At 60.0% G+C, this 22,009-nt stretch overlaps 2 protein-coding genes across 11 annotated transcripts in view; both read right to left on the bottom strand.

The window, feature by feature from the left end:
- Nucleotides 1-1,493: 1,493 nt before the first annotated feature.
- On the bottom strand, nucleotides 1,494-9,709 carry EBI3 (Epstein-Barr virus induced 3). 3 transcript variants are annotated; one of them, XM_073323845.2, is made up of 7 exons: nucleotides 9,602-9,709; nucleotides 7,061-7,307; nucleotides 5,804-6,049; nucleotides 5,356-5,473; nucleotides 4,882-5,054; nucleotides 3,750-3,913; nucleotides 1,494-2,813 (listed from the first exon to the last, which is right to left on the bottom strand). In XM_073323845.2, exons 2-7 carry the CDS (start codon nucleotides 7,179-7,181, stop codon nucleotides 2,661-2,663), a joined length of 975 nt encoding a protein of 324 aa, XP_073179946.2. In that variant the 5' UTR covers nucleotides 7,182-7,307; nucleotides 9,602-9,709; the 3' UTR covers nucleotides 1,494-2,660. The 3 variants fall into 3 exon arrangements, with proteins under 3 accessions (XP_073179946.2, XP_073179949.1, XP_073179947.2); XM_073323848.2 differs by having other exon boundaries at nucleotides 7,097-7,307; XM_073323846.2 differs by having other exon boundaries at nucleotides 7,061-7,214.
- A 1,586-nt stretch (nucleotides 9,710-11,295) lies between these two features.
- ANKRD24 (ankyrin repeat domain 24) overlaps nucleotides 11,296-22,009 on the bottom strand; it is a 31,138-nt gene continuing 20,424 nt past the window's right edge. For 6 of the 8 annotated variants that reach the window (XM_073324608.2, XM_073324611.2, XM_073324609.2 and 3 more), the window contains 11 exons: nucleotides 21,847-21,939; nucleotides 20,088-20,189; nucleotides 19,890-19,997; nucleotides 19,541-19,585; nucleotides 19,111-19,209; nucleotides 18,762-18,834; nucleotides 18,166-18,287; nucleotides 15,550-17,085; nucleotides 14,451-14,612; nucleotides 13,772-13,837; nucleotides 11,296-11,866 (listed from right to left, as the gene is read on the bottom strand). In XM_073324608.2, the coding sequence (XP_073180709.1) occupies nucleotides 11,789-11,866; nucleotides 13,772-13,837; nucleotides 14,451-14,612; nucleotides 15,550-17,085; nucleotides 18,166-18,287; nucleotides 18,762-18,834; nucleotides 19,111-19,209; nucleotides 19,541-19,585; nucleotides 19,890-19,997; nucleotides 20,088-20,189; nucleotides 21,847-21,939 (2,484 nt within the window). In that variant the 3' untranslated portion in view covers nucleotides 11,296-11,788. The remainder of the gene's footprint in view (nucleotides 11,867-13,771; nucleotides 13,838-14,450; nucleotides 14,613-15,549; nucleotides 17,086-18,165; nucleotides 18,288-18,761; nucleotides 18,835-19,110; nucleotides 19,210-19,540; nucleotides 19,586-19,889; nucleotides 19,998-20,087; nucleotides 20,190-21,846; nucleotides 21,940-22,009) is intronic. The other 2 variants (XM_073324606.2, XM_073324613.2) reach the window with 2 other exon arrangements.

The raw sequence follows: 22,009 nt of genomic DNA, 5'->3' as shown, positions 1-22,009 counted from the left end.
CCCGGAACCTACACCCCTCACCCCCTCCTGCTCCCTAACCCCCTGCCCAAGCCCTGAGACCTGTCCCACACCCAAAGTCCCTCCCAGAATCCACACCCCCTCCCGCACTCTGAACCCCTCAGGTCCAGCCCCACACTAGAGCCCACACCCCGAGCTGGAGCCCCTCGTGTCCCAGCCAGGAGCCCACCTCCACATTCTGAACCCCTCATTTCTGGCCCCACCCCAGAGCACGCACCCCATCCCAAAGTCTGTCCCCCCCTCCCACACCCTATCCCCCTGCCCCAGCCTGGAGCCCCATCCCACACTCCGAACCCCTCATTTCTGGCTCCACCCTGGAGCCCTCACCCCCTCCTGCAGCCCAATCCCCTGCCCAGCCTGCTGAAAATGAGCGAGGGTGGAGAAGAGTGAGTGACAGTGGGGGCATGGCATGAGTAGGGGCGGGGCCTCGGAGAAGGGGCGGGGCAGGGGAGGGGAAGGGCAGGGGGTGGGGCAGGGTGTTCGGTTTTCTGCTGTCGGAAAGTTGGCAACCCTAGTAAGGCTATTTACTTTGTATATTTACATGTGATGTTGACAATTTGTGCTGTCATGGTTATAAAGCTTTAACTTTTTGAATCTCAAAGTCTATTGTCATTAAATAATTATTGTTTCCCATAACCGTGAAAATTTAAATAGATTAAAAACTGGAAAAAATGCTTAAAAATAAGCAGCAATATTATCCATCCAAATCATAACAAAATAAAAATCGAATGCTGCCAAACCTATGTATAACACAGGCCTTTGGGCATCCCTGAATTAATTCCTGTTTGAACTGACACATATCTGCTAGTGCAAATGTCCAATCTAGATTTAAAAATCAAATTTAATCTTACGAGGACATAAGAAAGTCCTTATAAAATATAATAGAGCAGGCCAAAACGCTGCCCTCACGCTAAACTGTAGTTTCAAATGGGTATGGTATTCTTACTTCTCCCTGTTCTACACTCTTGTGTCAAACAACCACCAGGCGCCACCCCAGAGGTGGCTGCATTCAGCTCTCCTCAAGTAGAGTATTTTAAGGCCTGATCCTGCAGACATTCCCTGCCAGGCCCAGCGCTCTCTAATGTGAGGCGTTTACTTAATGGGATCATTCGTGATAGTAAACAATCCTATGCACAGCAGCAGAAGCTTTGGCAGGGTCAGGCCCATAGGCTGAGATGCTCCAGGGCACTCATGTACTTCCCTTTATACGCACGAGCAGCCCCTCTGGTGTCTTACTAAGCAGGTGTGTCAGTCTTTGCAAGGTTCGGGGCTTAGACTGTAAAACACTTTAAGGAGTGTACACTTTGCAACGAAAGGTGCGATTTAAAAGTAAGATGTTTTTTATCTTCTTTGTTTGAACAGCCTCTGTCTCTTGGCAAAATCGAATAAAATTGAGGAGGAATAGAAATGTGATACACCTAAATCCCCAAAGCCGAAAGGTACATCAGCCAGATTATCACATAATATAAATGCACTTTATTTCTTTTATCCATTCGCTTTTTGATTTCTCTACAGTACACATTCTGCATTAAAGAGCACGTTCTCGGACAGAATGCCGGAGCATTCTGACTTCTTTGGCTAAAAAGTGAGGGAGTATTTTGGTTATTCTAAATATGTTTAACCTGATTAAAAGATGCCCTGTCTATCGGAAAATCCGACATATAAGCGATGCCTGTGGACACGGAATATTCCTATCCCTGTGACATCAACACACATGTCAGTTGGGTTATAAGGTCAGCTGCTAAATTCGTGCAAAGCCAGAAAATACGTGCATAGTTCCAAGGCACTGACAGATGGGATGTTAAAAGCTGGTGACACACCACCATGATTTGGTCCCATAGGGCCTCCCGTGCTGTCTCCTCTTTAGGAGTAGGATGGTGGGTCTGGCACAGAGGATGGGGACACAGGGAGAGAAGGGCATCCATCGTGGGGGAGGATGACAGGAAGGGAACTGGCCAGAGAAGGGGCAGGAAACCAGAAGGCCCTGGGAAGAGGGTCAGCGGGCCAGCGGGTGGGGAACCAGGCTCGGGAGGAGGATCTGCCATTGACAAAAGGGGCGTTTGAAGTGAACTGGCCAAAGCCAGCCTTGAGGCAGGGGCCCTGGGAAGGAGTGGCAGGCACTTCCTGCCGCCAGCTTGGCTTTGAATCAGGAGCTGAACCATGCTTTGTCCGAAGAGCAGGATTTGGGCTGGAATTTAGCCCCGGCTCTCTCGGGAACCATGTTCTGAGTTGGCCCGGCTAGCAGGGGAAGGTTAAGTGAAACAGACAGGGCAGGCGTGACAGACACCCTGGGGACCTCCCGAGCTGCTCTGGAGATGGGTCTGTACCAGACTCATGTCCTCGGTGAACTGGCCCAGAGCGGGCCTTGTCCCACACGCCAACCAGTGGGGCACGTACTTCCTCTGCTCCAAGGAAACTCATCTCCAGCGTCTGAGGCTCACAGCAGGTTGAATCTGGCAGGAGCCCTTAGTGGGTAAAAAAAGGTAACAAGGAGGATCATAGCATAGGGACCCTCTCCCATCCCAACCCAGCTCCTGTGTTTTCTGTCAGGTGAATTGCAGCGGCCTGAGCAGAAGGTGAAGGCAAAAGCAAGTCAAATCTTGACCCCGAGAGCTTCCGGCCGCGCCAGACACCCCCTCCGCTCACGGCTGTGTCCAGGGGGTGCCTGATACCAGCGGGCTCCAGGTGCTGTAGTCACCGTAGTCCGTGAAGTCCCTGGCTGCCACTTGCACATGGTGGATGGTTCTGGGGCGGATCCCAGTCAGGATGAAGGAGGTCTGCTCATATGGCCCGATCTGGGAGGCAACACACGCAGCGGAGGTGGGGTTAGGCCAGGAACATGCCCCTCAGAAACTCTGCAGGGCCACATGCAAGTGGAGGTTGCCTAGTAGACTGGGAGGCTGGAAACAGAGCTCCTATACCTGGCTCTGCCACACACTCGCCCCGTGAACTTGGGCAAGCGGTGCCCCCTCTCTGAGCCTGGATTTGCCCATCGGCAGCGTGGGTTTGATGATTCCAGCCTGCCTTTGAGAAGGGCTCTGAGATCCCTTTCGGGAAAGGGCTGTATCAGAGTTACATGTTACCACTGATGTGACGCTCTGGGGGTCCCCAGCCGCCTACTGCTTCTAGGGGCAGTTTGGGGGGGGCGGAAAAGCGAAGGTACATACGAGGAGGCACCGTGCTCGGCGCTGTACGAGATGCTGCGCAGAAAGACAGAGGAGGAGGAGCAGCTGCTGGATACTTAGGGCACCAGAGGAATTGCCTGAGTGGATCAGATCTGGGGCCCATCTAGCTCAACTTCCCGCCTCAGACAGTGGCCAGCACTCGCTGCTTCAGAAGAAGGTATAAGAATCCCGCGGCAGGCAGCTGCGGGATAATCTGCCCCCAGGAGGAACAGAGCCAAGGGATGGAGAATTGGGGGGATAGGGATCCCCCCACCTCCCCATGAATCAGCTCGAAGGCTCTTCAGAATGCTCAGAAAAGCAAAGGGGCGACTCTCTGCCCTCGCGCAGACCCTGCAGGCCCGGTGTGGGCAGCGGGCAGGACGTGATGGGAGCAATTTCTATGCCAAAGCAAATAACGGCCTTGACCCAGACCTGGACCGTTGGCCCTGGGAGGGCAGAGAGGGCCTCTCCAGTGGATGCCCTCAGTGCCATCCGCGAAGCAAAGCGAACCACCAGCAACCCGCAAGCTGCTGGAGCCAAGAGCGCTGGGGCGTCGTGGGCACTCACCGTTCGGTTGTTGTTGGCTCCCGCCCTTGCGTAGCGAATGAGGTACTTGAGCGGGAAGTACTGCGGGAAGGGCCAGGAACTGGGCGGCTGCCACTCCAGGAGCAGCTTCTTGCTCTCCCCAGGGATGGGGGAGACCCTCAGGTCTTCCGGGGGATCCGGCCGGACTAACAAGACACACAGAACAATCACACCCCGGAGCGTCTGGCGAGGCCGGCAGCCTGAGTCCTTCCGTGCCAGCGACGGGGACAGCCTCATTGCTTTGCCCGGCAGCGCCAGCTTAGGAGCCCCGCACAATGAGCGTCCCAGGGCTGTGCTCTTTGATATTTACCAGGGGCCCTGCTGGGGCCCCTGAGACCCCAACGTCCTCATGGTAAGGCCTGGAGCTGGAGACTGGCACCATACGGCGGGGGCAGGGGAGGTTTCCCAGGCACAGCCCCCCATGAGGGAGTCTCACCCCAGAGCGAGAGGGAGCACTTCTAAGCATGGTCCGTCCAGTCCCGGCCTGCGGTGATGAGCTTTGGGAAGTAGCACCTGCCCCTCGCACAACAGGCTGAGAGCCAACAGCTCATTGCACAAAGGCCTCCAAGCAGCCAGCCGACCTGGGGGACTTTCCATCCCAGGTGAACCAGCAAGGACCCGGCCTGTTTTAGCTGGGATTTCCCACGGAACCCAAGGGGGGGTGGGTCTGTCCCGTAGGTCTCCTTTGAGACTCCCAGCCTCCAATCCCAATCCAGCCAGTGCCACTGGTATCTGAAACGCGACTGTCAGATTCACTGAAATAGCTTCTCTTTCTCTGGTGCCCCACACTCCACTAGGTAACCCTTCACCCTGGCCCCATTACCTGGGTCACCAAGTGCAGGGAAAGCACAACAGTGGAGGTGGCATGGAACCCAGGAGTCCTGACTCCCACTCCCGCTGCCCTAACCAAGAGAGGTTAAGTGATGGGCTCAGGGTCAGGCTGCAAATCACTGGTAGCTCTGAGAACAGAACCCAGGAGTCCTGACTCCCAGGGCCCAGCTCTAACCATGGTGCCCTGCACCCTTATGCCCTGGAGCCCTGCCCCCCAAGCCCCCGGGGATCCCTGCCCTACTCTACCCATGGCGGCGTATCCCGAGGGGCCGTGAACTCTTACTGATCTGCTCCACGATGAAGGGGAAGAGGTTCATCGTTGTGCCCAGCGGGTTCACGGCCGTCACGTTCAGCACATAGGGGGTGATGGAAAACATCTGGATGTCGCTGATGGAGCAGCTGCTGGCCCCGGCCCCTGGCTGGACACACTTGTTCTCCTTGGCCCCCAGGCCATGCCTGCAGTGTGGACGGACGCAGTTCAGCGCCCTGCTGTGGAGATGCTGCTCTCTGTCCAGTGGGCTCCTGTTGCTCATAGAGGGTCTCAATCCTCTGCCCACAGACATACCCCCATGGGCTTTGGGCTACCACGGCTCACCAGGGCAAGCTGGGAGTCTGCGCTCGCCTCTCACCCCAGCTGATAAGTGACGCCCCAAGAGTCGACTGATTGCACCTGGGGACTGAACTTGGGGTGCACCTAGAGGTCACCTTTCTCCCTCCCTCACCTCCTTGTCCACAGCTGGCCCCTGAAGGATTTTACCTGTACGTGGTGATGAAATAAGTCTCCAGGCGCGGTTCAGACTTCAGCTTCCAAGTACAGTTGACAGTCTCGGGGTAACTGACAGCCCAGCACTCAATGGCAGGCTTCTCGGGGGGCGCTGCAGGAGGGGGAGGGACAGACAGTCACACAGACATCGCAGCGGGAAGATCAACTACATCCAGGGCAGCTCAGTCCTGGAGCAACACACGTCACCCACCTCACCCAGCCTGGCACTCTGTCCCTGGCGGGGCCCCACTGATCAACCTGCCCCAGCCTTCACTAACAGAAGCTGCTCTTTTAGCTCAGTTAGCAGAGGCACGTGCATCTAGAGCCCGAGGTCCCAGGTTCGATTCCCCCACTCCTGACAGCCTGTAACACAGCAGCTGTGGGTGCAGGGGCAGAACGAGAGACACCCCCCCCCCTCCATGGAAAGGAACAGCTCACTCACAGCCCACCCGCAGCCGAATCCTGCTCAGGGTCTTCCCAGTGCCCGGGTGGTGGCAGCTGTATTCCCCCTCCTGGGCCAGGCTGGCGTTCCGCAGCAAGAGCTGGTCCTTGTCTCCTCCCGCTGCGTCCTCGGACATGGCCACCTTGGTGCCATTCACTCTCCATTCCGCCCTGGCGGCCCCCACGGGTCCGTCGCAGCGAAGAATCAGGTCGGTGCCAAGCGCGCCGTGGTGGACGTGGCAAAGGCCTAGAATGCAAGGACCAGTTGTCACAGGGTGCCCGGCATGTTAACCGGAGCTCGGGCAGGCAGTGGGTGCTGCTTTGGGGCGGGGGTAAAAAGCCCACAGAGAAGTGAGGTGGTCAAATCCCATTACAATGTAGGGGAATTCAGAAGGGAGCAGGAGATCTGGTCTGATCCTCTGGGTATCAGAGGCCAGAGAATTTAACCTAGTTACCCCCATCATGAGCCCGGTAACTTGTCTGGACAAAGCATCTCTTCCAGAAAGGCCACCAGAGTTGATCTGACGACATCGAGAGATGCAGAATCCACCGCATCCCGTTAGTTAATCAGCCTCTCTGTTAGAGCTGGGGCCCCAGTTCTCACTAGAATGTGGCTGGCCTCTGCTCCCAGCCGCTGGGTCTTGTCCTGCTTTCCGCTGCTAGGTTGACTTGCCTAACTCCCTCAGCTGCTTTTGAAATCCTCACCCCAGGATTGTGACCCAGTGGCCAGGACACCAAACTGAGGAGCCAGGACTCCTGGGTTCTCTTTTTGCCTCTGCCACTGACTTCATAGTAAATGACTGGCCCAGCAGGGGGAAGTTCCCAAGACAGGTGGTGCTGCCTGGTGTGATCCTGGCTACATGGGGCCCCGACTCACTAGCTTGCAAAGCAATGTGACCCCCCCCAAAGGAGGCAGCCTCCCCTCCTCCCCGCCCTTCTCATTGTTAACCTAACGCGTCCAGCATCAGTCCCACTCCTGGGGTTATCCCCTTGCTAGGGGCTGCCCACCCGCCAGCATCAGGCACAAGCCGATCACCAGCTGGGGTCAGGAGAAATTCACCTCCCCCCCCCGATGAGTCAGGCACTCGGGGGAAGAGGGTTTGCTGCTGTCTCCGTTGCATGCGTCATTGGCTGGGTCCGAGTCAGGCGACTGGGGGAGATGGCGCATCGGAGTGCAAGGGACCATCTGCTCGGCAGATCCTGGCACCACAGAACCAACCCCGCAGCCCAGGGGCAGGAGAAATACACAAAGCCTTGCCGGGGGCCACTGGGAACCGGCCCTTCCTCCTCATACCCTCCTCTCCCTCGCTCCCAGCCGTGCTGCTGCAGGGGGTGGACCAGGCCGGCAGGACCAAGGCGACAATCACCATCCACTTCATCTCCCAGCGGGCACCGGTCGGCAGCACGGGCGCCTGGAGAAAAAGCCGTCAGGAGTGGAGCAAAATCAGGGCCTGAAAGTGGGTGTGGCTGGGAACGGACGATGTCTTCCCGAGAGGGGCTCGACCCTGGGGGGTTGGTACAAGAGATTGATGTCATTTATGGAGAGGGTTTGGGTTGCACGAAAGCAGCATTGTATAGTGGTTAGAAGAAAGGCCCTGGGGTCTATGCCCAGCAATTGGGCAAGTCCCTTCCCCCTTCTGTGCCTCAGTTTCCGCTCCCCCTCTTTGTCTATTTAGGCTGTGAACTCTTCAGGGCAGGGCTCCTCTCTCTCACTGGGTGCCCTTCAGGGCAGGGCCCTGCTCCGGGTTGGGCCTCCTGCTTGCTACCGGCGTACGGCTAAACAACAATCCTGCGGTGAGGAAAAGCATCCTGCCAGCCAAGCGTGGCAGATCTGATGCTGGGGACAAGGCCCCCAGCTCGAATCCTGCGCCAAACGGCACATGCTGGCGGTTGTGCTCCAGGGGAGGGAATCCATCCGTCAGGCCGCCCCACCCGGCTTCCACTGGGGTCGGGCCCCAGCACCTCCACAGGAAGCTGCTGAATTTGTGCGAGCCCCATGCTCGGTGGCTGCTGCTTTGCTAACAGAGCGGGTCCCCAACAGGCCTCCCCTGGGGTGAAGCAGGTGTGTACTGCGGCAAGCCCTTTAGCCCAGCTGGGCTTCCCCCCACCGGAGGGCCCTGCAGCGTCTCCTGGGGAAGAAGAGAGGCTGGGCTGGGAGGAAACTACCCTGGGTCTCCTTCCATGGGGATCTGGAGACCCCAGTCACAGAGGGGACTTCGGACCATGCGCTTCCCCACCCCTGGCTTAACGCAGACTGAGCCCTAGACCTGCAATTTAACCCTTTCCAGACGACGTTGGCCAGCGCCCAAGGGGTTAACGGGTCCAAGGGGAGGGTGTGGTGCCAGCAAGAAGGAAACAGCACCAAGCAGGAGCTAGAGTCATGCGTGCAGGGCAGGCGTCTCCGCTGGGGTTTCCCAGGCTGGGTGAGTGGTTGTGGCTTTGTGGCCGAGAGGGGGCCCTGCGGTAAATGCCGCTCTTTGGCAGAGGTATGAAGAGCCTGCCGCTCTCTGCTAGGGGCCAGGATCAGGACACACCAGGCCAGCACGTGGGCCCCACAGTGAGGTCGGGTTGTTTTACTGGCAGCCCAGCAAGGCAGGGACAGAAAAGGGGATTTTTTTGGCTGATACCGTCTTCTCATGGCGAAACCACTTTTGGAGGCAGCCTGGCCTACTGGTTAGAGCACTGGCCCCGGGGGGACCTGGGTTCTATTCCTAGCTCTGACCCTGGTCTGCAGGGAGACCTTGGGCAAGTCACGTCCCTGCTCCGTGCCTCAGTTTCCCCCTCTGTACAATAGGGGTGATGACAATGACCACTGAGGTTTGAGCTCTACTACTGGAAAATGCTAGATAAGAGCCAGGGCTCAGCATTAATGTTCCCCTGCGGCCCCGGAGCTCTGTCGTTTAGCGGGGTGAATTCAGAGCTAGGGGCTCTGGGGGACAATCCTGCCTCTCTGCTAGGCAGGTCTCGTGTGGACAGCAGCTCCCGGAGCAGCTGTTCTGTTCTCTGGTCCAGCCTCCACAGCCCCTTCTCCTAGACAGCCCTGCCGCCGCTACCCCTGCTCTGCCTGGGCACTTACCCCGCGGTGAGCCAACATGTCTGAAAGCCTCCCCCTGAGTCAGGGATTTTAGCTTCCCCGGCAGGTAGGGTTACAGCCCGGGGCCCCAAGGCACCGGGTAAGTGAAGGGGCACATAAGTAGAGATAGGAATTGAACCCAGATCTTCCCGAGACCCAGTCCCATGCCCTGGCCACTAGACCACGCTTCCTACCCCAGTCAGGAGGGCAAGTGGCAGGGGGGATTTTGTCCTGCCTGGCACTGAGCTGAGGACCCAGCCCACATCTATGAAATCGCAGCGGTTTTCAGTCCCTGCCAGATCCAAACAGCTGGTGACCTATTTCAGGTTTCAGAGTAACAGCCGTGTTAGTCTGTATTCGCAAAAAGAAAAGGAGGACTTGTGGCACCTCAGAGACTAACCAATTTATTTGAGCATAAGCTTTCATGAGCTACAGCTCACTTCATCGGTGACCTAGATTCTTACCTGGACATTCAGGGTGTGTGTGGGGGGATCTGTCACTGGCCACCGCCCCCAAGCAACTCCACCACTGCGCTCGAGGGCGGACAGCAGCTCTGAGCAGGGCTAGATGCCAGGACGGTGAGTTACCCACCCCTCTCCCGAGCGCAGAGGAGGGCGTGAACGGCAGCGAATGTCATGGTTTCACCCCGCAATGCTTCACGCCAGCCGCCCGGGCAACAAACAGCCCCCACCTGCCACCAACGCCCAGAGGAAACCAGAGACTCACCTGATGTGCACAAATCGGCGTCCTGATGCCGCGCCGAACTGGAGGCAACTGGAGTCACCTCGGCTCGGGAAGCAAAATCCCCGTCTGACCTCAGCCCAGCCGCTGCTCACTTCCTCGCACACAACGCGCTCAGGAAATGCACCAGCCGTTCCCTCCACGGTTCCCGGAGACAACTCGGAACAAACCACAAAGCCCACAAGTCCCCGCCCTGGCCCAGGCGGGGTTTTGGTGGCTGGGGTGCGTGGGCCCAGGTCTCTCTCGGAGATGCGGGGGCAGCTGCGGGGGGGGGGGGTGATGTTTAGCTGGTCTTTGCCCTGCTACCGCGGGGGAAAGCGTTTTTAAACAAGGGTTTCAGAAAAAGGCAGGGACCGGTTTATTCAGAGGCCTGTTGCTGGGACAAGGTTGGATCCTGCCCCTCAGGAGCCAGTGGGAATTATTGCCCTGAAACAAGCGGGAGTGGGGTTGTATGCACCGTAAGGTGGGGTTCGTGAGTCCAGCCCCCCAGCATGGGCAAAGCTGTACTCGGGGCAGACCCACCCCAGGGGCCTGGATGTGTCTCGGGACAGCGCAGCCATTTGCAGCCAATAGGATTTTTGCTCAACTTTGCTTTTTTTAACTAAGTTGTTTTTAACTCCCAGGTGTGTCTGGGGGCAGCCCCTTCCCAGGTGACCCTCCCCCCCAAAATGGCTAGTCCTGGAGGAAACCATGAGCCTCAAAATCCCCTTCTGCTCCCGAGTTCTTGCCCAACCAGCTCTCCTTCATCAAAGCCTGTCCCTGGAGTCTCCCCATACTTGCTTATCTGCCTGCTAGCACTGGGCTCCCCCACCTCGGCGGGGTTGGTCCCCAGCTGAGAGCTCCCTTGGAGCAGAATGGGGCCCAATCCCCTGCTGGGAGTGCATCCCCTGGGCTGATGTCACCGGGATCAATCCCAAAGTTTCCCAAATGTTGCCATTTCGTGGGGTGCTGTTCATGACATTTCCCAGCTGGCCGAGTGGAAAAGGAGCATTTTTCGGCCACAGACAAAATGAGTTTGGCAGGGTCTCAGCCTAGTCCCTGCGAAAGGAGCCAGTGAGCGCTGGTTAACAGTCCAGCAGCACTGGCAGAGTCTGCTTGCTTGGGGCCCAGAGCGTGGCAGAGGAGGGTTGCGGCTGCGGGTCGGGATTGAGGGGCCCTGACAGAGCTGGGGTGACTTGGGGGGCAAGGGGGCTGCAGGGCCGATGGGCGTTGGCAGTTAGTGGCGTGGGAAGGCTACAGAGGAGGCCAGGACTGGAATACCAGTTGGAGTGGGAGCTGTCATCCAAGAGTGAGGTGCATGGGCTGAGCTGGGGGGAAGAGTCCTGGGCTGGAACAGCCCCAAACTGCAGCCCCCACCACTATTCCAGCCCTAGGCTCCCCCACCCCCAGCTCTGCCAGCGCCCCTCAATTCTGCTCCAGCCATAACGCTGTCAGCGCACCTCCGCCCTGGCCTGCAGCCCACCCCACCCCTCACCGTGGAGGTCCAGGCAGGCCCATGTCAGGAGGGGCTCCAGCCTGGAATAGCAGGTGCTGCAAGGCAGGAGGGCAGCAGTGGGACATTCAGCCCAACAGCTGCCTGCGTTTCCCTGGCACCAGCTCCCAGGTGTACGACCCCCCACCCTCGCCCCCGCACATGTCCCTTCCCCATGCAGGAAAACCAGTGAGCCTCTGCTGAGTGAGTATAAAGAGTTTATTGCTGTGGATGCTCCGCTGAGAGACGCAGGCAGGAGCTGGTGAATTACTGCAGCCTCTCCCCATCCCTGCTCCCTTCTGCCCACGGAGCGAGGATGGGCCCCTCGCCCAGTGGCATCGCCCGGGTCAGGAGCCTGCCTCCCTCATCCCGTCTCGGAGGCTGCCGAGGTGAAAGCACCCGTGGAAAGGGCCATGTGAGCTGGGCCTACACCTTGCCACGAGGCACCTTCCAGCCACCTGCCCACGGGCACCTCCCAGCACAGGCTGCCCAGGAACAGGGAGCAAAGGTGCCGCCCCAGGGGTCACCCAACACACGTGTGCCTTGATCTTGGTGAGGAGGTGTGTGCAAAAAAGGGCCAGCTGGCCACAGGGCCTCGCCACACCGCTTGACACTGGAGTCCAGCCGGTTCCGCGTGCAAATCCACTCCGCTCCCCTGCTCAGAACCAGGGACCGGGCCGGGCTCCCTGGCCCCGGGGAGCTCATCTGCCTTGCTCCTGCAGCCTCTGCATCATCAGGATCTGGTACAAGAGTCTCTGCACGTCTTCGTCCATGTGGCCCTGCAAAGGAGACGGAGGCGGGGAAATCACAGCGGTCTCCCCGAGAGCAGGTCAGCGGTGCCCTGACTTGCACCCTTCACCAGCCCCACTGGCTAAGGCAGGGCAGGACTGTGCCGATTCCAGAGGCAGCCATCTCAGCAGGTGCGTGGCAGGAGCACGTGGCCATTGCCGGATGCTGAGTGAGATAATTCCTTCGTTTTGCTGGATATGGGCTCAGGGTGCAAAGTTCAGCTCCAGATCCCAGCTGCCCCAGAGGCCGGGGGGGCCCAAAGCTGGGGAGCTGGTTCTGGCCCAGCCCTACATTTCGGGAGCTCAGATAGAAAAGGTTGTTCCAGGATTGGTTTCCCTGCTTTTCACATACACTGTCACAGCAAACACGCCCTGGACACGCGGCGCGTCCCGGGCACGGAGAGGCAGACGTCGCCACGTGTGCACCGCACGCCCTGGACACGCGGCACATCCCGGGCACGGAGACCCAGACGTCGCCACGTGTGCACCGCACGCCTTGGACACGCGGCGCGTCCCGGGCACGGAGACCCAGACGTCGCCACGTGTGTACCGCACGCCCTGGACACGCGGCGCGTCCCGGGCACGGAGACCCAGACGTTGCCACGTGTGCACCGCACGCCCTGGACACGCGGCGCGTCCCGGGCACGGAGACGCAGACGTCGCCACGTGTGCACCGCACGCCCTGGACACGCGGCACGTCCCGAGCACGGAGACGCAGACGTCGCCACGTGTGCACCGCACGCCCTGGACACGCGGCGCGTCCCGGGCACGGAGACGCAGACGTCGCCACGTGTGTACCGCACGCCCTGGACACGCGGCGCGTCCCGGGCACGGAGACCCAGACGTCGCCACGTGTGCACCGCACGCCCTGGACACGCGGCGCGTCCCGGGCACGGAGACCCAGACGTCGCCACGTGTGTACCGCACGCCCTGGACACGCGGCGCGTCCCGGGCACGGAGACGCAGACGTCGCCACGTGTGCACCGCACGCCCTGGACACGCGGCACGTCCCGAGCACGGAGACGCAGACGTCGCCACGTGTGCACCGCACGCCCTGGACACGCGGCGCGTCCCAGGCACGGAGACGCAGACGTCGCCACGTGTGCACCGCACGCCTTGGACACGCGGCGCGTCCCGGGCACGGAGACGCAGACGTCGCCACTTGTACCACAGGCCTTGGACACGCTGCACGTGAGAGACACACTGTGGCAAGGAGCGTGCACTCGACATGCACACGCACACCGGCATACACATGGCTCACAGGCTCCTGCCTTCTGCACAAGTCTCCTTCCACCCAGCATGAGCCGCCAGCTCCTGTCCAATGTGCACGGAGACCCTCCGCCCTTCCTCCAAACTCCCACTTGAGCTTCAAGGGACAATGGCAGGATTCCCCACCCCCAAGGGCATGGCACTTCCAAGGTCATGTCGTTCACGTGCTGGGGAGCTTGGGGGCAGGGACGGGAATGGGGGGAGACCAGGATGTCATTTTTGTAGGTCCAAACAGGCCTAGTAAACACTGTGTCTGAAATGCTTGGAATTCAGTCACCCAATACACCCCCCCACACCCACTTATATTGACACACCCACGTGCGAACACCCCCCCACTTCCACACACACGTATGCAAACACCCACCCACATATACTGAGACACACGTGCATCCACACACTTACACACCCCCATGTGCAAACACACCCACTTATACTGACATACGTGTGCAAACACACTTATACTGACACACCCACGTGCGAACGCCCACTGACACGCAGGTGTGCAAACACACACACACTTCTACTGATTCAGACACACGGACGGACACACCCGGAACAGCGAACACCCGTGCCCGATCACTGCGAGACACTGCGCCCCCAGCCCAGCCCTGCCCCCCACGCACTGACCTGAATCGCACAGAGCAAGTGGTTCCGGTAGAGCGAGACGACCTTGCGGTGGTGTGTCTCCATCTCCTGGAATCAAGGGGCGAGGGGGGGTCACACTATGGTCCCAATGGAACTGGGCTACTCTCCGCTCACGGCACCTCTGACCAGTGCCCCCCCGCCAGACACGGCACGGAGCTGGGGGAATCGGATCCTGCTCTGGCTCTCACACCGAACACAGCCGAGGGGAACCGGTGTCACTCCCCTTCCGGCACCCAGCTAAAGCAACTCCCTCAGTGCCGTAGAAAGAAGCGGATGTTTTAGCGGAGGGGTTACTGCTGGACCTCTGCTGTGACCAGGGACGGAAGGGCAGAAGGCATCGGGCCAAGACACACTGGCCCAGATCCTTAATGGTATGTAGGAGCCGAACTCCCAGGGGAGTTAGGAGCCTATTATACCTTTGTGGGGCTGGGCCCCCGAGCCAGCATGGTCCACGCAGCCCTCGGAGCCGTCGTCCCAGCGACTCCGCTGCTTCCACCTGCCCGGACGGTGCCCCCAGGTCCCGAGCTGCACGTCACTTTCCAGACTCAGCCGAGCTCAGCACTTAGCCCCTGCTGTCCCCGAGCCCAACAGGGGACTAACACCACAAACCCCGGGCTCTGCTCCTCCCCGCTCCCCAGTCCCGCTGGTCCCAGATACCCACGGCCAGCTGCTGTTCCAAGGCCTTTATCGTGCTCTGCAGCTTCGCCACCTCCTGCGGGTTCTGCGGGGCCACCTTGGGCAGGGCCCCCACCTGGCCTGAGCGCTCAGACAGGCTGTTCAAGGCCTCCTTCAGCTTGAAGACTTCCTTGGACAGCTCGGTGATCTGCAAAGGCGAAGAGATTGCCTGGTCACAAAGGGCTGGCTGAGTTCACCGGGGCGGGTTCGAGTCTAGGGCAAAGTCTCGCATGATGTTAGGACACGCAACGCAAGAGATTCCAAAGCCCAGCTTCCCAGCCCCCCCCCGCCCCGGCCAGCCCTCCGCAGACACGCACCCCTCCACAGAGCCAGACCTGCATCTTCATTCTCACTGGGGCTGCTTGTTAACCCCTGGGTTGCTGCTGCTTCCTCCTTTGGGGGCACTCGCATGCCACTGGGGCATCGGCCCTTTGGGTATCAGCAGGGCATGATCTGCTCTGGGTGGCAGATAAACAGCTAAAGAACCAGCGGAACAAATGTCTGTTGCTGGCCAGCCAGCTCCTGTCCCTACCAGAGCCAGTGAGGGAGGTGGGTCGGTCTCTTTTGCCACAAATGTGCCAAACGATTTGTTTTCTTGGAGGTTTTTCGCTCTGCGACCAAAGATGGTGAAAAATTCTGTTTCATTTCCCTGGGGGAACCTCCCCTGCTCGCTTTCTCCCCCTTTTGGAACCTCTTTCCCGTGCAGTGTTCCTCCTTCGAAACAAACGTACTTTCAGGGAACGCTGCACTGTCCCCAGACCCACCTCTCACCCCCTCATGCGGCTCTGTCTCGGGCTGGGATCTGGGATCCCCAGACCCACCTCTCACCCCCTCATGCGGCTCTGTCTCGGGCTGGGATCTGGGATCCCCAGACCCACCTCTCACCCCCCTCACATGGCTCTATCTCGGGTTGGGATCTGGGACTGCCAAACCCACCTTTCACCCCTCTTGAGTCCAGGCTGGGCGATGGGGTTGCCAGACCCAAATTTCACCCCTGTCCCATGGCTCTATTGTGGGCAGGGATAGGGGGTCCCCACCTAACCTGGCTCTAGCGTGGGCGGGGTGATGGGGAAGCCCAGACCCACCTTCCTGTCCTTCTCCTTGACCAGTTTGGCCGAGTCCTCGATCTGGCCGTGCAGCTCCTGGATCCGCCCGGACTCGGCCCGCAGGCTCTGCAGCTGCTTCTCCGTGGCGGCCAACTGGGCCTCGGCCGCGTGCTTCTCGCTCTTCATGAAGAGGGCCTCGCGCTGCACCTGGAACACCTCCGTGCAGGTCTTCTCGTGCTTGCGCTCCAGGTCGCTGAGCTGCAGGCTCAGTGCGCTCGCCTCCGCCTGCAGGCTGCACCGCAGCTGCTCGAGCTCCTCCCTGGGGACCGTGCCCTCCCGAGCGCTGGCCAGCTCGCCCTGCAGCCGCAAGGCCTCCTGGGCTTTGGCGGCCAGCTCCTGCTCCAGCTGCTGGGCTCTGGCCTTCAGCTCCCGGACGCTGCCCTCCAGGGCCTCCTTGGCTCGGGTGTGCTCGGCCGGCGGGACCCAGTCCCGCCTGTACCGCTCCGCCGCATGCTGCAGCTCCCTCACCTCCCTCTGGGCGGCGCTGTGCCTCTCCTCCAGCTCCAGCAGCTTCTTGTTGGCCTCGGCCAACGACCCGCCCAGCTTCCCCGCCACCTCCTCCTGCTCCTGCCTGGAGATGCTCTCGGAAGCCAGTTGCTCCTTCAGGCCGCTCAGCTCCTCCTCCCTCGTGCCCTGATCCTCCCGGAGCTGGGCCTGCACCTCCTCGTACTGCCCCCGCAGCTCCGCCAGCTGCTCGCGGAGCTGCCGGCTCTCCTCCTCCAGCCTCTGGCTCTCCGAGAGGCGGCCCATCACTTCCTGCAGCTCCCCGGCTCCCTCCTGCACGCTCCTCCTCAGCTGCTCCGCTTCTGCCTCCGCGTGGCGGCACCTGTCCAGCAGCGCGGCCTTCTCCGCCGCGGCTTCTCCCAAGGAGACGCCGAGGGCCGCCCTCGCCTCCTCGGCGGAGCAGCCTCCACCGGCTGCTTCTTCCTGGGCATCCAGGCGCCCCTCCAGCTCCTTCACCCTCTGGTCTCTCTCCAGCAGGGCCTCCTGGGCTTTCTGCAGAGCTGCCCTCACCGTCTCCAGCTCGCTCCCGGAGCTCTCAGCCGCCTCCGGCTCCTCCACGGACAGGATGCCCAGCTGGATCTGCTCCCGCAGGAGCCACACCTCAGCCACAGCCGCCTCGTGCTTCTCCCGCATCTCAGCCAGCGTTTTGGTCAGCTCTTCCACAGCCGCATCTCCAGCCCCTCCTTCCCTGCTGCTTCCTTCTGCCTGCACCCCAGCCTGGCCTTTCCCCTCGGGCTCAGCTGGGGCGCTGCTCCCCTGCAGCGCCTGCTCTAGGGCCTGGATCTGCATCTCGTATTCAGCCTTCAGCTGCTTGTAAGCCTCCACCGGGACTAGCTCGCAGGAGGCCCCGTGGGGCCCGCCACCTTCCAGAGCCTGCAGGGCAGCCTGGGCCTCAGCGTGCTGCTCTCTGAGCTGGTCGAACTCCAACTTGAGGGAGTTGTAGAGGACGATGGGGACGAAGACTTCAGATGGGCAGACGTCACTCTCGTCTTTCTCGTAATTCTCCAGGATCTGCCAAGGGCAGGGGGGGATAAAACAATGAGATTTCCTCACTGGGATCCTGAGCCCCCGCTACATGGGGATATTACAGCAGCACCACACAACTGTGCCTTGCCATACAGAGCTGCTCAGCTCCCCTGGCCCCGAGCTCCTGTACCCTCAGATGCTTCCTAGGGCCTGATCTCTCCTTCCTTCAATTACACCAGTCCAGGTCCACTGATGTGGGTGGAGTCACCCTGGATTTACACCAGCGTGGGAGAAGAAGCAGGCCCTGTAGTTTCACTGTACAGAGGGCTATGATACAGAGACAGAGTTAAACAGCAGGGCCTTGGAGCCGAGCGGATAAGTACAAGGCAAAGGAGAAAAGATTAGGTTTTGATACGAACAGTAGGAGTTGGCAAAGGGAAGCCACCTAGAAAGCCTGCTCCAGAGGCCAGGAGCTGCATGGGAGAAGGCTCTTGCACCGTGACATTACAAAGATTCGGGGCAGACGGGGGAGAGAAAAGAGAAGAGGCTGAAACATGACTTCGGAAGCCGTTCCCAGCAAATTCGAGCTGGATCCTGCAGCGAAGCAGGGAGCCTGCAGAGCCATTTGAAGAGGGTAACGGGGACGGCTGCATGGTCTGATGTCTCTGCACACACAGTAAGGCAGGTGGCGGCTTCCTGCACCTCCCTGAGTCTGGAGAGATCATGGAGGAGGGAAGAGCCATTGGTGTCATCACCGGAGGGTCTGGAGGGCTCCCCCCGAGATGGAGCAGACGCAGTGGAACCGGGGTGACAGCAGGAACGCGTGCAGGCAAAGGGAACGGGGAGGAGAACTCAGTATGAAGAACACTGCCAAGGTTACAGACAGAGATGGGGAGCGGCTGAGGTCTTTGCCGTGCGCGAGGGGTGAGAAACCTGCCGTCCGCGTCTGTGACAAGGCAGCAGCCACTGGCTCACCCCGCCCCCAGGCCCGTTGGGCCCCAACCCGGAACCGGCACACTAAGGAGATGCTGGCCCTGGGAGGGGGGACTAGAGAGGGCCTCCGGGGGATGCTAGCAGGGGAAACCCGAAGCGTGCACCTGGCTGAAGGGGAGGATGGGCTGGTACCTGTATCTTCTCCAGCAGCTCCTGGTTTTGCATGGTGAGCGACTGCACCTGGCCCTGCAGCGTGGCCAGCAGCTCCTCCGTGGACAGACTCAGGGTCTTCCTGGACAGCAGCAGCTCTGCCCCTGAAAGAGCAGCAGAACCCCCGCCCCACCCCCACAAAGACCCATCACTAACTAACCCTGGTCCTTGACCTGAGCAGCCCCATCCCCACCCTGAGGGCTGCCCCCTGCCACGCCAGGGCACTTCCCCTCCACCACCTGCTTCCTGCAAAACCTTCCCAGGCATTAACCAGCACAAACCCAACCCTGCAAGATGCCAAGGGCCCTCCCCTCCCACGGGAGCCACTCATGGACCCAGTGCGGCGCTCCACCCCCTGGCAAGGGCTGGGCCGGGTACACTGGTGGAGGGGCCTGCTACGTTCTTGGCCAATACAGCTGCGTCTTTCAGCCCAGGCAGCAGGAGCTCGTGCTTAAAGATTCGCAGAGCCCAGCGCCAATCCCCGCTCTGCGGGATACGCTCAGCCCCTCGCTGGGCCGTGCCCTCGCTGTGGAGCAGCACCGGCACCTGGCGGGCACAGGCCGGGCGCGATGACCAACCTGGGAATTCCAGCAGGTCCCCCTCTTCGTCCTGCAGCGTGTCAATGTCGTAGCTGGTGTTCTCCTTCTCGGCCTGGGGCACAGACAGGCAGGGAGTTAGGGACCCCCCCCCAAGATCACAGCTCCCCCCCACGTTCCCTGCGCTCTCCCATGGCACCAGTCACCGATACATGCCGCGGCTGATGCCAACATGATAGTGCCAAGACAAGGTCAGCGCCTGGCTGATGCATTAAGACAAGGCCGCACTGTCCCTATCACACCTGCGCCAACGTCAGGGAAAGTCCCACAATTCACTGGCCTCCTGCGTGACTCGGTAAGACCTAAAGCTCCCTGTCCCCTTCTCGCCTACCTCCAGCAAGGACAGGCGGCTCCGGAGCACTTCAACCTCCTTCCCCAAATGCTCCTTTTCCCCCTCACTGTCCGCCAGTTGCTGCTGGAGTTCCTTTAGCTGGATCAGAGAATTAGACACATCATTAGATCCGGACACTCGCGCCAATTCCCATCCGTACCTTCCAAACCAGGTGGGGTGGATCTTTCACAAGGCTCCATCTAGTCTAGTATCTTATTCCAATGGTGGCAGATCCCAGATGCTTTGGAGGACGGGGTAACCCCCACCCCGTTATATCCCTAACCTGGCGCTGGCATCCCAAAATTTCCTCCTGACCCCCAGCTGATGACCAGCGTATGCCCTGAAGCATCCACATGAAGCCATTTCCCCTTCCCATCCCCCATTCAGAGCTCTCCGAGTCCAGTCTCCGGAGACATAACACCTGGCCTACCTGCTTCTCCATGGAGCGTAGGGAGCCCTCCTCCAACTCCAACTGCTAGTGGGAACACAAGGAGAGTCCAAGATGGTTAACTCTGCAGCCTGGTCCTGCCCATGGTCACGCATCAGCAGGTCTGACCGTGGGCTCAGAGCCGCAGAATGAGCAGCCAGGCATTCCCAGCCACAAGACGTCCTCTCTCAATTTCCTCCCCACCCACCTTGCCAGTGCAAGACCCTCTGGCAATAGCCAAGGTGATGCCACAAGCAGCTCCCTTCCTTTCCATCCTCCTTCCACCAACCCGCCCAGTCACCCGGCTCCTCCCGGCTCTGGCCCTCGCGGGGCGGGGGAATCACATCAGTACCTCCCGCTTCTGCTTCTCCTGCTGCTGTTCTAAGCCCTTGATCTTCTGCAGGAACCGAGCCCGTTCCTGCCTCAGACGGACGATCTCCTCGTAGGCCTCCCTGTCCTCCTGTGGGGAATCCCAGAGGTGGGGCAGTCAGGGTAAAGCAGTGGGTACCCAGCCCACCCCATCCCGGTATCCCTGCCAGGGGATCCTCACCGTGTCAGCTGGGGCAGGGCGAGCCCTGGCGGGCTTGGCGGTGACTATCCGGCTGCTCCGCTCTGTGGAAGGGGAGCTGTGCTCCAGAGAGCATGGGGCGCGCTTGAAAACAGTAACAGTCGTCACACAGAGAGAACGAGGAGCCGCCAGAAGGGCGGCTGGCTTAGCCAATAAGCCCCCAGCTCCGTTCCCGCAGAAGTCCCTTTATGCCTTCCACCTCCCCCCCAAATGGACAGAATGGCTTTACACACACGTGCAGGGATCATTTCACCCGATCCCCCAATGCAGCCAGCTCTAGGGGGCAGCGGGGCAGCTGTTTCACACCGCACGTTGGTTATGGAAATAAAAGCAGAGTCTTGGACCCAACTGCAACCACGAGGGGGTGGCCCTGCCAGCTAGAGTTTGGCCATGATACTAGGACTACTGCTGCGTAATCAGAGCACTGCGCTGGGACTCAGGAGCCCTGTGTTCTGCCCCGATCTGCTGGGTGACCTTGGGCAAATTGTGCCTCAGTTTCCCCCCTAAAATGGGACAACGATACTGCTGACCTCCTTTGGAGGTCTACACCTAAGTTTTGACAGATGGTACTTCCAGCAGCATGGGGTCTCCTAATGAGAGATAAATTCAGAGAAGAGCACTTCCTATTGACTCACCATCTCCCATCCAGCCACTGACCAGGCCTGCCCCTGCTTAGCTTAAGCGACATGGCAGGGTTATGACACTCAGTGGCCGGGCAGCTGGAGCCAAAGAGGGGCTCAGACAGCACTGGGAAATCCAGAGCAGGGGAGGGGGCTGGAGTTCTTGTTCTCCCCCAGAACCCCGTCATCAGAAAGACGCTGAGTGGCGTATCCAGCCCTTGCCTGCTTACGCCACTCCCACCACCGGGAAGGGGCATTTACCCAGTGAACAGCAGATGGGGAAACCCTCTTTGCAGACAAGCAACCGGACCAGGGCAAGAGAAATTAACTAGAACCCCCCCATGCCCATAAGATCGACCCATGGCCTGCCAGTGCCAGTCTGCGGCTGGACCATGCCCCTTTGTCAGAGCCAGGGACACAAGCCTCACAGGCTGCCTGTCTCTCTCTACTGCCAAGGGACACAAGTCGATCACACCCTTAGGAAAGGCCTGGGGGAAGAGCTCGCCTGCATTAGCAAGGTCCCATGGGGGCAGGCAAATGCCTTAGGGCTGCACAGGGGAAGGATGGCACAATGATTAGGGCATTAGTCTAAGGCTTGGATGGCCTGGCTTCAATTCCCTTCTCCGCCACAGACTTCCTGGATGACCCTGGGCAAGTCACCCAGGCCCAGGTCCTCGAAGGTATGTTGGTGACTCATTCCCATGGAAATCAACAATTTGACCTTGAGGGACCCAGGCCTCAGTCTCCCCATCTGTAAAATGGGGCTCACAGCATGGGGGTGTCACGAGGATAAACCTGGTAAGGATTGTGAGGTGCCCAGATGCGAGGGGGGTGGCGGCCAGATAAGCACCTTTGCAGCTCAATGGTCAAATCCCTTTACGTAGGTCCCCTCCCTGGCTGTCTCAGCTGTGCCCCCCCCCCCATCGCTACATCCTGGTTGTGCACAAATGCTGCAGCTGACTTGGTTACTAAAGGGTGAGTCACCACCACTGCGGAAGCTGCCTAGACCATGAAACACCACAGCCCCCGGGAACGTCACAACACGCTCGGGGACGCTCTCCTGCGGCTGCCTGCTGGGGTGTGGGGAGGGGAGGGGGAGGCAGAGCCGATGGCCACCTCACCTGGCTGGAGGTGCCGGGGGGCGGTGGAGGGGCTTTCCTCTTTCTCGGGCTGCCGTTCCTCTCGTTGGGCGGAGGCTGGCTCGGCGACGCCGTCTGCGGAGACACCGACGGGAGAGGGCTCCGGAAGCTCTCCCAGCAAAACCCGACTGGGGAGGGGGCAGCA

This window comes from Lepidochelys kempii, chromosome 25 (assembly GCF_965140285.1).
Source record: "Lepidochelys kempii isolate rLepKem1 chromosome 25, rLepKem1.hap1, whole genome shotgun sequence".
Lineage (NCBI taxonomy): Eukaryota > Metazoa > Chordata > Testudines > Cheloniidae > Lepidochelys > Lepidochelys kempii.
The sequence above is the reverse complement of the archived record's forward strand: the minus strand, read 5'-3'. Positions and strand labels throughout refer to the sequence as shown.